Below are 12,157 nucleotides of genomic sequence, written 5' to 3'. Positions count from 1 at the left end.
CACATTCCATTTGTGTACTTTTCAAAACATGGCGTGGTGAAATAGTGGGGTAACATTTCCACCTTCAGCATAAGACAAGTCATCATTCCAGTTTTTTCAAAAACTAAACTTACCTAAGATTTATTTTGCAGAGACAAAACACATCAATCCACTTTTAAATCCTGAGTCCTTGAGCAGTTGTGATGAAGTATAAAATAAATGCAAATAATGACGTCATACTTCTGTATCTCATAATTTCAACAGTTATCACAATAGAATGACATGGTAATATATACATTTAAAAAAAATGAAGACGAATTTTTCATCTTTTTTTAACCTTTCAGAAATGGGCTTCCATACACAGGCCTACATTTTACTCTTCTGTCTGGATTTAAACTGTAAATTAACTGTGACTCATCGGTCGCTGTTAATTAGAATAATGAGCGGGGACACACACACCACCACCACCAGCAGCAGCAGCAGCAGAAGCAGCAGCTTGTCTCGGAGCTCCGGCGCTCACTCAGGTAAGCAGAAGGAAACAGGACGCAGCTGCAGCGCCTCAGTTCACGGTCAAACTCCTAGCGGAGAGACGCTTTGTTTGTACGTCTTCTTCCTCCACCGACTCCTCCTCGCAGAAACTTCAGCCTGTTGCTCTCTTCTTTTGGCTGGCTGGACTGAGCTGGCGGTGCTGCGTCGCGGTGGCTGAGAGAGCATGGCTGCCATCAAGGCTCTGGAGCTGTGGTGTAAGACGCAGTGTGAAGGCTACAGAGACGTCTCCATCACTAACATGACCACTTCATTCAGGAGTGGGATGGCTTTCTGCGCGCTGATTCACAAGTACAGACCAGACCTCATGTAAGTAGTTATTTATTTATTTAATGGAGAAGTGTATGAGATAAGTGGAGAGTCAGGGGGCAGCCACTCCTTCCCACGTCTGTTTCTGTAAGGTTTGTAATAGTTTTTAGTTGTTCTTATCATTTGAAATTGTGTTTTAGTTTATTTCCAGATAGTTAACAACTATTTTGTCACTTGGGCTGAATATTATTTAAAAAAAAAAAAACAACAACTTCACCAGCACCTTTACTGATACCTTAACATTATTCTTTACAGAATAACATTTTTTTTTCAAAATACTTTACGAATCTCTGCTTTGCAGTTCCACACACTCAATTTAACGAAATACAATACAAAATATGTCTGTATTATGTTTCAGCATGTTGGCTTTTTCCAATCAAATCAGCTTTACAACATCAAAAAAGACTCAATTTACTTTGAAAGTGTTACAGTTTGCTACTATATGATGTGAAATATTTACATGATCACATTTAAGATACACTGTCGGTTCCACACGAAATTTTTCAGTGGTTTAATATGTAGTTGTTTTAAAGGAAGAATGACTGTGCATAGTGAATATATTTAGAGCTGCAGAGATGACGTCACTCCCACTCATGTCAGTTGTATTTCTGTTTTCCCAGAGACTTTGACTCTCTCCGAACGGAAGATGTGTTTGAGAACAACAGACTGGTGAGATGTCAAGTTGTTCAACCTCGCAGTGAAGCCGACTTGAACTGTGAAAGCTGATGTAGCATCTACTTCATTAACCCCAGTCACATGAAACCACACACACACACACACACACACACACACACACACACACACACACACACACACACACACTTTAATTATTTAGCTGTTTCAGAGGTAGTGTAAACCAGCAATTGTAGATTCTAGAGGAAACAGCTTTTGTCCACTTGACCTCCTTCATTTTGTTAACCCCAACATGACCTGAGAAGGAGAGCTGGGACTTTTTCATTATTTAATGTTCTTCCATTTGTTACTGGCTTCCTCTGAGGATGAGGGGTCTTGCAGAGTGTTATGACTTCTGTGAGACTTTCTCCTTGTCTTGGATGATCCTGGAAGAGTCCAAACCCTGAGCTCAGGGGAGGATTTCCAGGCTTTTCACCGCTCCTCGATGCTCAGGATGGTTTATTTGAAGAAACTGCTGTTGTTTTTTTACCCAAGAAACTTGTTGAAGATGCACGTTCTTGAAAGATGAGAATGTATCTAGTGCTGTAATTCACACTCATGTATATTTCACGAACAGTGTGGTGTTTCAGGTAGTTGTTAAATAAACGATTGAGTTTTTGTTTTTTGTTTTTTAGCTTCAGTTTGCAGACATAAACACTCTTTACTGCTTGTGCTCCTCTTTTCTTTGGCAAACTGGTTATTTAGGGAGGCCTTTGCCTGACATTTAATGAGCACATCCTAAACAATGCCCTGATATCCTGCTCCCGCCATCCTCTCTCTTATCCCTGCTAGCTCACAGGAAATGTGCTATTCATTATACAGCCTTGTCAGTCCTCGCTGGACTGGAGTGTTCCTGGCCTATTTAAAGGGGATTTTATTTTGTGACATTTTACACGCACTGTAAGTTGAAAGCTGAAATTTAAAGCTGTCCAGTAATGCTTTTACTTCATCCATCATTCTCTAAAAGTAAATGTTATCTTGAGTTGAGGGTTGTTGGTAAAACTTTATTTATTCTTTTCTGAAGGCGTTCCAAGTGGCAGAGGAGAAGTTGGGGATCCCGGCTTTGTTAGATGCAGAGGACATGGTGGCTTTAAGGATCCCAGACAGGCTGAGCATTCTTACCTACGTCTCGCAGTACTACAACTATTTCAAAGGACGGCCCCCAAGTGAGAACATGGCTGCTTTAAATAGGAGTTGATTTTGAGCTGTACATCCTTGTAACTGTCATCACGTCAGGGATTTTCCTCATACAAATTGAATTTTTTACTATTGTTTCTCTCTTGTGCCTCAGTGTAATGTTAAACACTAATAGTAGTGTACTTCTCCTCAGTGGGAGGTGTAAAAAGGCCAGCAGAGGGCTCCAAGGAGGAGCCGTCAGAGAAGAAAAATCTCCCAGTGGTTGCCAAAACCTTTGTGTCTAAAACCACCATCGGGAATTGGTTCTCTCCTCCTCCTCCTCCTCCTCCTCCTCCTCCTCTCACGGCTCAGACATCACCCAAGTTAGCAAGCGCATCGGCACAGGTCAATATTCCTGTCAAAATATGTCATCTTCTCTATATTGTTTGCATTTTAAGACTTTCGGTCGGTTTAATAAGTTGTAACCCTCAGTTTTCTTTCACAGACACCAGTTTTGACAGAAAATGCAAACAAAAATGGAACTCTCAATAGCAAATGTGTTGCTTGTAAGAGTCACGTTCATCTGGTTCAGAGGCACTTTGTGGAGGGCAGGCTCTATCACAGGAGCTGTTTCACGTAAGTATTCAGCTCTCGTATCATATTATGTGAATGTCAGTAATTATTTTAAGCTGATGAACTCCCACCAGGTGCAGCGAATGCTCCAGCCTGCTCCACGCTGGAGGCTACAAACCCGGTAAGGAGACGGACACTTTTATCTGTAGCGCGCATCAGAAGAGTTGTAAACAGTCCTCCTCTGAGGCTCAGATCAAAAATGGACACACTCACACCAACCAGTCTGCACCATGCCCCTCTTCAGTGCTGTCAAACCCTGTCAATGTCATTCTGAAGCCTGTCAATCCCATTCTACCTTCCCAATCCTGGACTGCATCAGCACAGAGAACTCAGGTAGCCCGTCAGCAATTTTTTCAGGCTGCGCCGGCTGTTATGGAGGCCTCAGCAGGCAACTTGAAGTCCACAGAGCTCTCAAATGGAAGATTTAGATTCCCTCAGAGTCCTGCTGAAGACAAGAGCAGGGCCAGGACAGTGATTGGAAAGAAACTAGCAGAGGAAAACCGCAACAATAACAACAAACGCCCGTTCACCATCCGATCAGCAGAGAGACGGTGAATATAACTTTCTCTACATGTCAGGTTGTTCAAATTTTATGTTTTCAAGCTGACGGTGAGGCCTTTTTCTCTGTAGCTTTCAAGATGAGCCAAGTTCAGCTGACAATCTCAGTCAGAAAAAGGATAAACACAGCCAAGGCCCAGCAGGAAACTTGGCAGGACAGCCCTGCAACAGCCAGACAAACAATAAGGAATCGCCATGTCTGAAGGCCATCAACAAAGACGACACACGGCCAGCAACTGTGCACACAACTGCCAAAGGCAAGTGCTGCTAAATTCATTTCACTTGTTCTTGATCCATTATTTGACATCCAGCCAACATCCACCCACCCACCCCCATTCTCTCAGTCTGATCTGTCTCATAATGCATTCATAGGAAACAAAGCCCTTTGTCATTCTTGCCCCATTTAGACAGCCAGTGCATCTAGCGTAATGTTAGCTCAATGTTGTAATTAACTAGAACAGTTCATGTGATTAACCGATTCTTCGGGGATGGATGTGCATGAATGGCCGCAGCATCCTGAGAGGCCGACAGAAGCTTTGCAGACAGAAGAGCAGTGTCAAATTATCACCGTTGATTGAAGTTACACTCTCATAGAAATGTTGCTTTCTAATAGAGTGGAGCAGGAATAAGTCCTAAAACACGGAAATGAGTTAGCATTGTAGGCCGTCTGGTTCACTCGTCTCAAAGTCAATGGGTTTTAGCTTCCCTGAAATGCGGTTAACACAAGTTTAATCTATTTTAACGCGCTTTTTGAGAGCAGTTAATACATCCATAAACGGCACACGTGCGAATTTTGATGCCTGTGTGTCTTTAAAAAGGGCAGTTGCTAACAAGTTTGATAATCCTTTTGTTCATTGTAGCCTAACCTTAACTTTTTAACCTCGAGTGATCACATTTACTCTTCTGAATTCATAAGCAAAACATGTGAGTTTCAAACTTTTTTGTGCCCCAGAGCCTATTTGCATCAATAATCTAAAAACCCATTGGAAAAATCCTTTTTGGTTGAGGGAATCCATGGTGATGCTAACTTCCAATAATGTCATCCCTGCAGCGCTCTCTCAGGACCATAGATGAAACTTCATTTTTGAGTTTCAGATTATAAAAGAAAAGCCTAAAAAGGGAATATGTTTGTATTTGAATATGTTTTGCTCTTTTAATATGGATCAAATTTATTAATGGTATTTTTTTTATAGCGCACTGGAGCATTCTGGATAAATGTCATAAGATCAAGAGTCATCATGCTTTTCCTTGTTCTGAGTCCTTCGGGTAACATTTCCCGGTTATGTTTGTCTACAGATCCGGTTCCTGAAGTGCAAGCCAAGCCTAAACCCGTGGCAACTAAACCGGGACTAAGGTAAACCTGCCCAGCTGTTATTATTGCTCGAGTCACTAAACTGGGAGGGGAAAGTTCACTCAGGTGGAGATGAACAGCTGGAAAGATTTGTCTGTTATGACTCCTGACCCTTCAGCTTATTCACTCTGTAGAATCCTGAATCGCCGATCTTCATCCATCTCTGTCCATCTCTGTGCTGACTGGCTCAGAGCGCAGCCGCTAACTCTGTCCCCCGTCCTAACAAGCCCCAGGGAGTGCCACGCCTGAACCTTTCCTCCTCTTAACATTCTGATTTCTCTTCCCTGTTGATGATTCCTCTTTTGTGTTCACCTTTTTAACATTACAAAATAAAAAGGTGAGGCCTTTTCTTGTCTATTAATTCTTTATTAGCTGTGTCACACAATGCCATACTCCTAAAAGCTCATTTTGCCTGTCTTGCATACAGACATGCTGAAGCCTCCACTGAACAACAGGGATCTAGATTCACCTCCTTTACCGTCTCCATCAACACAACAAGGCCTCCCTCTGCTCCGACACCTGCAAAACCTGCAGTTGCCTTTTCTCCGTTTGATCCTGCACACTTCAGAGAAGCCTCTACACAGAAACCTCAGCGTGGCTCTGGAAATCTGGGTGAGTTGCGTCTTTGCATTTATAATAAGAGATATTTGTCTACCAGTGGAGTCAATTTGTATTAGCTAGATATCAAAAAGCTCCATGTTTAGAATTTACTCCCCATCATGTTATCTGGTGGCATAATAATTTCTCTTTCTGTAAAAAAAACTGTACTGTACTCGCCTGTAGCTCTTGTCAGATATTGACTCATAAGATTACTGACTTCATCTGTGTGTAAAAGGATTACTTTTTGTCATCCAGTCATTGGTGCATATTTCTAAAGGATTTTGTCACCTTTGGACAGAATGGGGTCAGCTGGTGTCCCTTACACTGAACTGATACAGGAGGGGCGCCCGGTGTTTAAGCCAGAAGTTCTACATAGCGGCCAAACCATGTAATTACTAGTACGGCATCCATCACGTGACGCGTCGCGGCTTAAAATCACCCTTTCCTTGCAATAAAAAAAGAAGCAGCTGTAAAATACTGGATTTGTTTGAGCTTTGCAACATCTGCAAAATGACGTGATAATTGATTCTGCTAACAGTGGGACAGTCTGGACAGGCCGGCAGATTAAATCATTTGGAACATGCGCTTTCTCACATCCAAAGCTGGATGCAGTTCTCTTCATTTTTTGTGGCTTTAGGCTAAGCTAACATAACAGTTGCTGGCTGTAGTTTTAATGCCTGTTACGTGTTATTGCTAGCTGTGCGTAGGCCCACATCACCATCAGAGCAGTTTCTAGGGGGATCATCGCAACTGCTCTGATTGGTCATTGGCCGTAACAAGCGTCTCTACGCTCTAGATTTGTATAACAGATTGACCTGGTGTGTTTGTGGTGTAACTTTTGGTGTGTAAAGTTTTTTCTCCAAGAGAGTTATGCTATGAACTATGTTATGTTTATTAAAAATATGACTTTGAATTTTTTTTATTAGCCGATTCCATATTTGTTGAAATGAATCCTCACACAGTGATTCTCGCATGGATGTGCTTCACTTTCTTTTTCTTTTCATCCTGTTTTTAGTAGAAAACCAAGAGAAGCATTTGGTGATTGAAGTTACTGCAGCCCAAACACCATGTAAACCTTCCTGTCCTTATTTTAGCTGTTAAACCCGGGAGCCGCTCGTCTGTAAAATCCCCGCCAAGATGGCCAGCTGTGGAATCCATTAGCTCTCCAACAACTGCTCCAGACATTCACAGAAATCCACCAGGTAGTTTTCTTTTCTCTTTGCTTTTTTTTCTTCCTTTTTTAATCAAAACCACACGCGGCCTCAGACACGTTGTTGATTAAATATGAGCAGTGATTTTAACGGAAAATAAATCAGGTGAAGTCATATGTGACAATGGTTCTCTGAAAAGCTGCCATGAAAGGACTATCTAATCCTATTTTATCTACCTCTTAGGTGCTAAAAAGGGAAAGTATTTGTCACCCACTAACGCCTCCAGGACTGAAATGAGGTCACCCTCTGTAAGTTCTCTCCATTAAGTCTCTTAAGAGATTAATTAACAGCTCTACAAATATGATGTCATTCTAAGTAAAAAAAAAAAGGACAACCTTCTTTACATTTAAGTTGTCAAAGTCAGAATTTTCAAATTAAAGCTATTCGTACTTGAATGCGACTGTGAAAGTTCTTCTTTTTTATATCAGGTGAAGTCTTATCATATCCCGGCGGAGCAGATTGAGAGGGAGCTGAACGATATTGAGAAAAACTTAGCACAATTGGAGGAGGAGGGCGTGGAGCTGGAGAAGAAACTCCGCGTCTGTGAGGAAGGTACTTTTCCTGTCACGTTTCCTTCCAACATTTCCCACCGAGTTTGACGTGAAAATAAAATAACAAACTCGCTCATCCTGTGACAGAAGTCTCTCGCAATGAATAACCTTCACACAGACTTTATTGTATTTGTGCAAACTGCTGAGTTGCTGAGTCCCCGCTGCTGTTTCAGTCAGAACCTCTATGGTGTGGAGTTCTGTTCTGATTGCTCCACACACTTTCACTCACCATCAGCTGGAGGTTGGTGTGTGTGTGTGTGTGTGTGTGTGTGTGTGCGCGCCGGGGATTTACCTGCCATTTCTATTACTGTTTCCACAGCCAAATGAGGTGAGAGGCACAGAGAGCCCACAGGGATGTTGCTTCCCTTTTTGAGGGAGTGGGAGTAGGGGGCCTGATTGCTTTGCTCAAGGTCAACATGACTTGGGTGTAGTAATATATATTCTGGTCAATTGCGTACAGCTCTTCCATGTGCCACCCAGAACGCCTGAGCAGGCAATCGCTTGGCCAGAATTTGACATCAATTGCACACCACCTAGGAGATCATCTACTCCTCGACTGGAATTTGTCAGCATAAAAACTAAACCGCGGCATTCGAGTTCAGTTCCGAATGAAATCATGTTTGTTCTGCTGATGGTAGGATGTGGACGGTCTTGTTCTCTTTGTCCAGATCACTCTTCATTGTACTTTTGTGTATGTTGATCGACTGGCTTCTAATAGGAAATGACAAATTGTCAATATAAAATCAATAAATGCACCTACTCAACTATTCTAGTCTGACTGGGAGAAGCTGAACCAACAAGCTGTAGATATAAAATGATATACTAATCCTGCTCATGTAATTTGTAATAATTTTTTACAAGAATGTGAGAAAACGGTAAGAAATCATCAAATTATTCCACATCCTACATTGACCTTTTAAAGTACTTCTTTTGTAAAACCAACAATTTCAAATGCACGGTGATATTTATGTTATTTTCGAAATGTACACTTATGGGAAACTATAACCAGAGAAAGTTTATAAATGTTTGCTTAAAAACGGACTCAGTAGATGCATTGGATCAGCTACTTATCATTTCATCTTTTACCTTCCTGTTTCAGAAAATTAATAGAACCCAGTGTATGATGCAATATTTGCCCCAGCTTGCAGGAACACAAGGGGAATATTGTGTTCTAGTCTGAAGAAAACATGTTTCGTGACAAATAATGTTGAGTACAAAGTAAACCAGGATGGTTTAATTCCAACATCACTGTTCTGTAGTCATTCTGATATTGAATTTACTCAGACTAATGATTACCTGCAGCCACTCTGGGCTCCATGTTGAAGTGCAGGGTGGTGTAATATTGGCTGCCACAGTCCCTAGTGACAAGTGTTGACATGGTCCCAGGAGGTGAGTCAATCCTAGCTGCATACCAGCCAAATGATCCAAAAATCCTTGTTGTATTTTGTGTTATTCTGTAATACAGTGGGTTAAAACAAAGAATTGTTTCAGCACACTTCTAGATGAGGGAGGCTTCTCTTCTTTTTTTATATTAAGGCAGGTGATGATTATTTTAATAATGTGGACGGGACAGAAATATCCCACCTTCATTCGCTGTACCGTTTAGTTGAGAGGAGCGCAAAGTCCATTTTTACAACATAAATGAGCACATTCAGAGCTTAATTTGTTCCCGCAGGACTTAATTTACTCACATTATTTTAGTTGAGTCGCTCAAGTTAGTCAGGGTGCATTAATGCACAGAAATATAATACAATGGGTTCAAATTCAGATTCATCTACCTCTACCATAATGTTCCCATCAGTGCTTGTAGATTACATCATTAAAGGTCATCAAGGCTGATTAACTGCACATAATTGATAATATCCTGGGTAGTGTGAAGCTATTTTTACAGTGTGTGTTGTGTTTTCAGTGGGAGAAGGGGACATACTGATGGACCCTCTGATGATCGACTGGTTCAGCCTCATTCGTAAGAAGCAGACGTTTGTTAGGAAAGAATCAGAGCTTGTTTACATGTGAGTATCATGTCCTCTGTCTTAAATATGATCTGAACTTGTTGAGAGTAACAGACTGGGATTGGGCCTTTACTATGAAAGCTATATTTTGTGGAAAACTATACTTTTTAGTAAATTCTCTAATAATTTTTCTTTGTTAGTGTTGCCATGATGCCCCTTAACTTCAGAGTAATGGAGAGGACATGTTTCACTGTTGGCTCAAAAATTGGTACCAGAGTTTGAGATAAATGTGGATCAAAGATCAGATTTGCAGTTTTTTGTTTGTTTGTTTGTTTGTTTTTTCATGTGATCTGAATGATTCAAGAGCCAGGACTCAGGAGCTGGAGCAGCAGCAGGCAGGTGTAGAAGGGGAGCTCCGGAGGCTGCTGGAGAAGCCAGGTAAAGAGATGACAGCAAGTTTTTCAGAGCTGATGTTGGGCAGAGATGCTGTTTTTCCAAGTCTGTCAACTCGATTCCGCAGAGCATTTAAAGTCTACAGAGGAGCAACAACGGGAGAAGAAGTTGATGCAGAGACTGATGGAGATTGTGGATTGCAGAAATGCGATTGTGCAGGTTCTGGATGAAGACAGGCTGAGGTAACGCGCGCATTTAAATGTTAAACTTCAAGAATGATCGCTAATGCAGAGAAATACTGGTGATCTCACACAATGAGCATGAAGGTTTTAATTGTTTTCAGGGAAGGTGAGGAGGATCAGCAGTTGAATGAAATGATGAAAAACCTTGGTAAGTACGCAGAAGTATGCTGTAGTTTTTCCAATTTAAATGCACAGCTGTGATGTATATATTTATGTTTGCGTTGTTGAATAGGAGTAAAGAAATCCAAAACTAAGAGGAAATCCTCCATCTCAAAAATGTTCAGATGGAGAGGTAAGAGAAGAGTGGAATAATCCTCAAGGGATTTTTTTTTTTAAACTCAACAGATAAACATAATATCGTTATCATAATATGATAACAAATTTTAAGCTTTTTGTAGTGAAATACTGTACTATTTTTAAAGTGTGTTACGGTGAACAAAAGTGATGTAAGACTAGGAAGCACGTTTGTTCAAATGATTTGTTTTGTCTACAGTTTTTAAAAAAAAAAAATTTGTTTCAATATTCACACATCATGTCATTATTTGGCTGTTACTAAGGTGAGAATATTCTCTGTATGTTTTTGTTTCGTTTATTTCACCGAGGGTGTCATGTTTATTCTCAGTTATTTCTTCACTGATTCACGAAAACAGAATGGTGTTTAATTATCTGGCGAATGTTGCTGCAGACCTTGCCTTTTCATGTTATACTGCAACCTTTACGAACACAGGAAGACACTGTATCTAACTGATGGTTCGGAATGAAGAATTTTTACACAGTCGAGTTGCTTTATTGTCATAATGGACATATCTCACAGGGAACGCGTGTAAATGGCATGAATACAATCATTTAATTCTTCCAAAGTGAAATAATTTCAGCATTAATTTTATAATGGGGTTTTTAACAAATCTCCTGTATCAATAGTGGCAAGAGAAAAAGGCTGGAGTTGCTGTAGAGAGCAACATGGAGAGAGCCACACATGTTGAGCAGCAGCAGCAGCAGCAGCAGCCTGCCTGTCCCCAGGCAACCTGCTCCCTCTCTCATCCTGTACTGTAGGTGGCAGCCTGGGTATGCTGTATCACACGGACAGAACTTGAAAATCCAATTTGCCACAGTACAGACAGTTAATTTCTTTGCTAATTTTATAAATGCTGCAAAAATGTTCAGCTGTGCTGATGCAATAATGTTATGTGAAAGAGGATTAGGTAGAGCAGTAGCTTATGGCCGGGGAAGGCTTATAAACTATAGGTTGTATTGAGCTCTTTATCTTCAAACCAGGTTTAATTAAACATTACTCTTTACTAATATCTGCATCAGAATTGCTCGGCACCTGAGCTATTAAAATGTTCAAACGACGTGCAGTCGCTCATCTGTGAAAGTGGCATTCGCAGTGCTTGTAAGGAATGTACTGTAATGTTGAATTTTAGAAGCATTATTGAATGGTGTATGTACTTGTAGTATTTTAAACTTCAGCTCTGTTGTCCAATAAATCCTTTGAAGATTAGTACGTATGTGTGAGAGGTTGAATTATTAACTTAATAACATCTTCTATTGGCACACATCTTTCTATTTAACCGTATCCCTCAACTTTTCATCATTCCTCTTTCCATGTTACAAGCCTCACCAGTTGGTTCTGCCGAGATCAGACGTCGCTCTCGGTAAGAAACCAACAATGCGGCAACTCCTTCGCATTAAAGCCGCGCAGTGATCATGGAACTGCATCAATGTAGGCTTTTAGTAAGGCTTTTTAAGGACGGCATCAAGATAATTCACTGTCGTCAATAAATTGCAGCTACTTAAAAACTACATATCCCTCATTTTGAGATGCATGAAATTGTGATCATGAACTTGGAACACAATCTTTCTAGCTGAGCAGAGTTGGGGATGATATTGGTACAAAATGCCATGCATGATGTGGGTGACAGTCGAGACTGAATGTGTGATATTAGAGTTAATTAAAGCTTTGCGCCCCATCTACTGCAAATGCTTGCACTTCTGCAATTAAGAATCAAAGGCGAGGGCTTAGTGTCAGGGGGGTGTCTAATAC

The 12,157-nt window shown here is 40.9% G+C and overlaps 1 protein-coding gene across 1 annotated transcript; it reads left to right on the top strand.

Moving 5' to 3' along the window:
• The first annotated feature begins 519 nt into the window (after nt 1–519).
• Nucleotides 520–11,588, top strand: micall2a (mical-like 2a). The gene is made up of 17 exons (XM_086184439.1): nt 520–834; nt 1,455–1,503; nt 2,531–2,672; nt 2,837–3,027; nt 3,128–3,258; nt 3,330–3,806; nt 3,886–4,070; nt 5,110–5,167; nt 5,592–5,776; nt 6,859–6,966; nt 7,159–7,223; nt 7,404–7,527; nt 9,436–9,538; nt 9,843–9,916; nt 9,999–10,113; nt 10,215–10,261; nt 10,346–11,588. Exons 1-17 carry the CDS (start codon nt 692–694, stop codon nt 10,423–10,425), a joined length of 2,277 nt encoding a protein of 758 aa, XP_086040565.1. The 5' UTR covers nt 520–691; the 3' UTR covers nt 10,426–11,588.
• The last annotated feature ends 569 nt before the right edge of the window (nt 11,589–12,157 follow it).

This window comes from Aulostomus chinensis, chromosome 18, assembly GCF_037954235.1.
Source record: "Aulostomus chinensis isolate RoL2024-O1b breed Wild chromosome 18, RoL_Achi_v1.0, whole genome shotgun sequence".
Classification (NCBI taxonomy): Eukaryota; Metazoa; Chordata; class Actinopteri; order Syngnathiformes; family Aulostomidae; genus Aulostomus; species Aulostomus chinensis.
This window is presented reverse-complemented; position numbering and strand designations above follow the sequence as displayed.

Coding starts and splice junctions, on each gene's coding strand:
- micall2a (XM_086184439.1), top strand. CDS start 692: ATGGCTGCCATCAAGGCTCTGGAGCTGTGGTGTAAGACGCAGTGTGAA. Junction 6,967..7,158: donor CATTCACAGAAATCCACCAG/GTAGTTTTCTTT, acceptor TCTACCTCTTAG/GTGCTAAAAAGGGAAAGTAT. Junction 10,114..10,214: donor CTGGATGAAGACAGGCTGAG/GTAACGCGCGCA, acceptor AATTGTTTTCAG/GGAAGGTGAGGAGGATCAGC.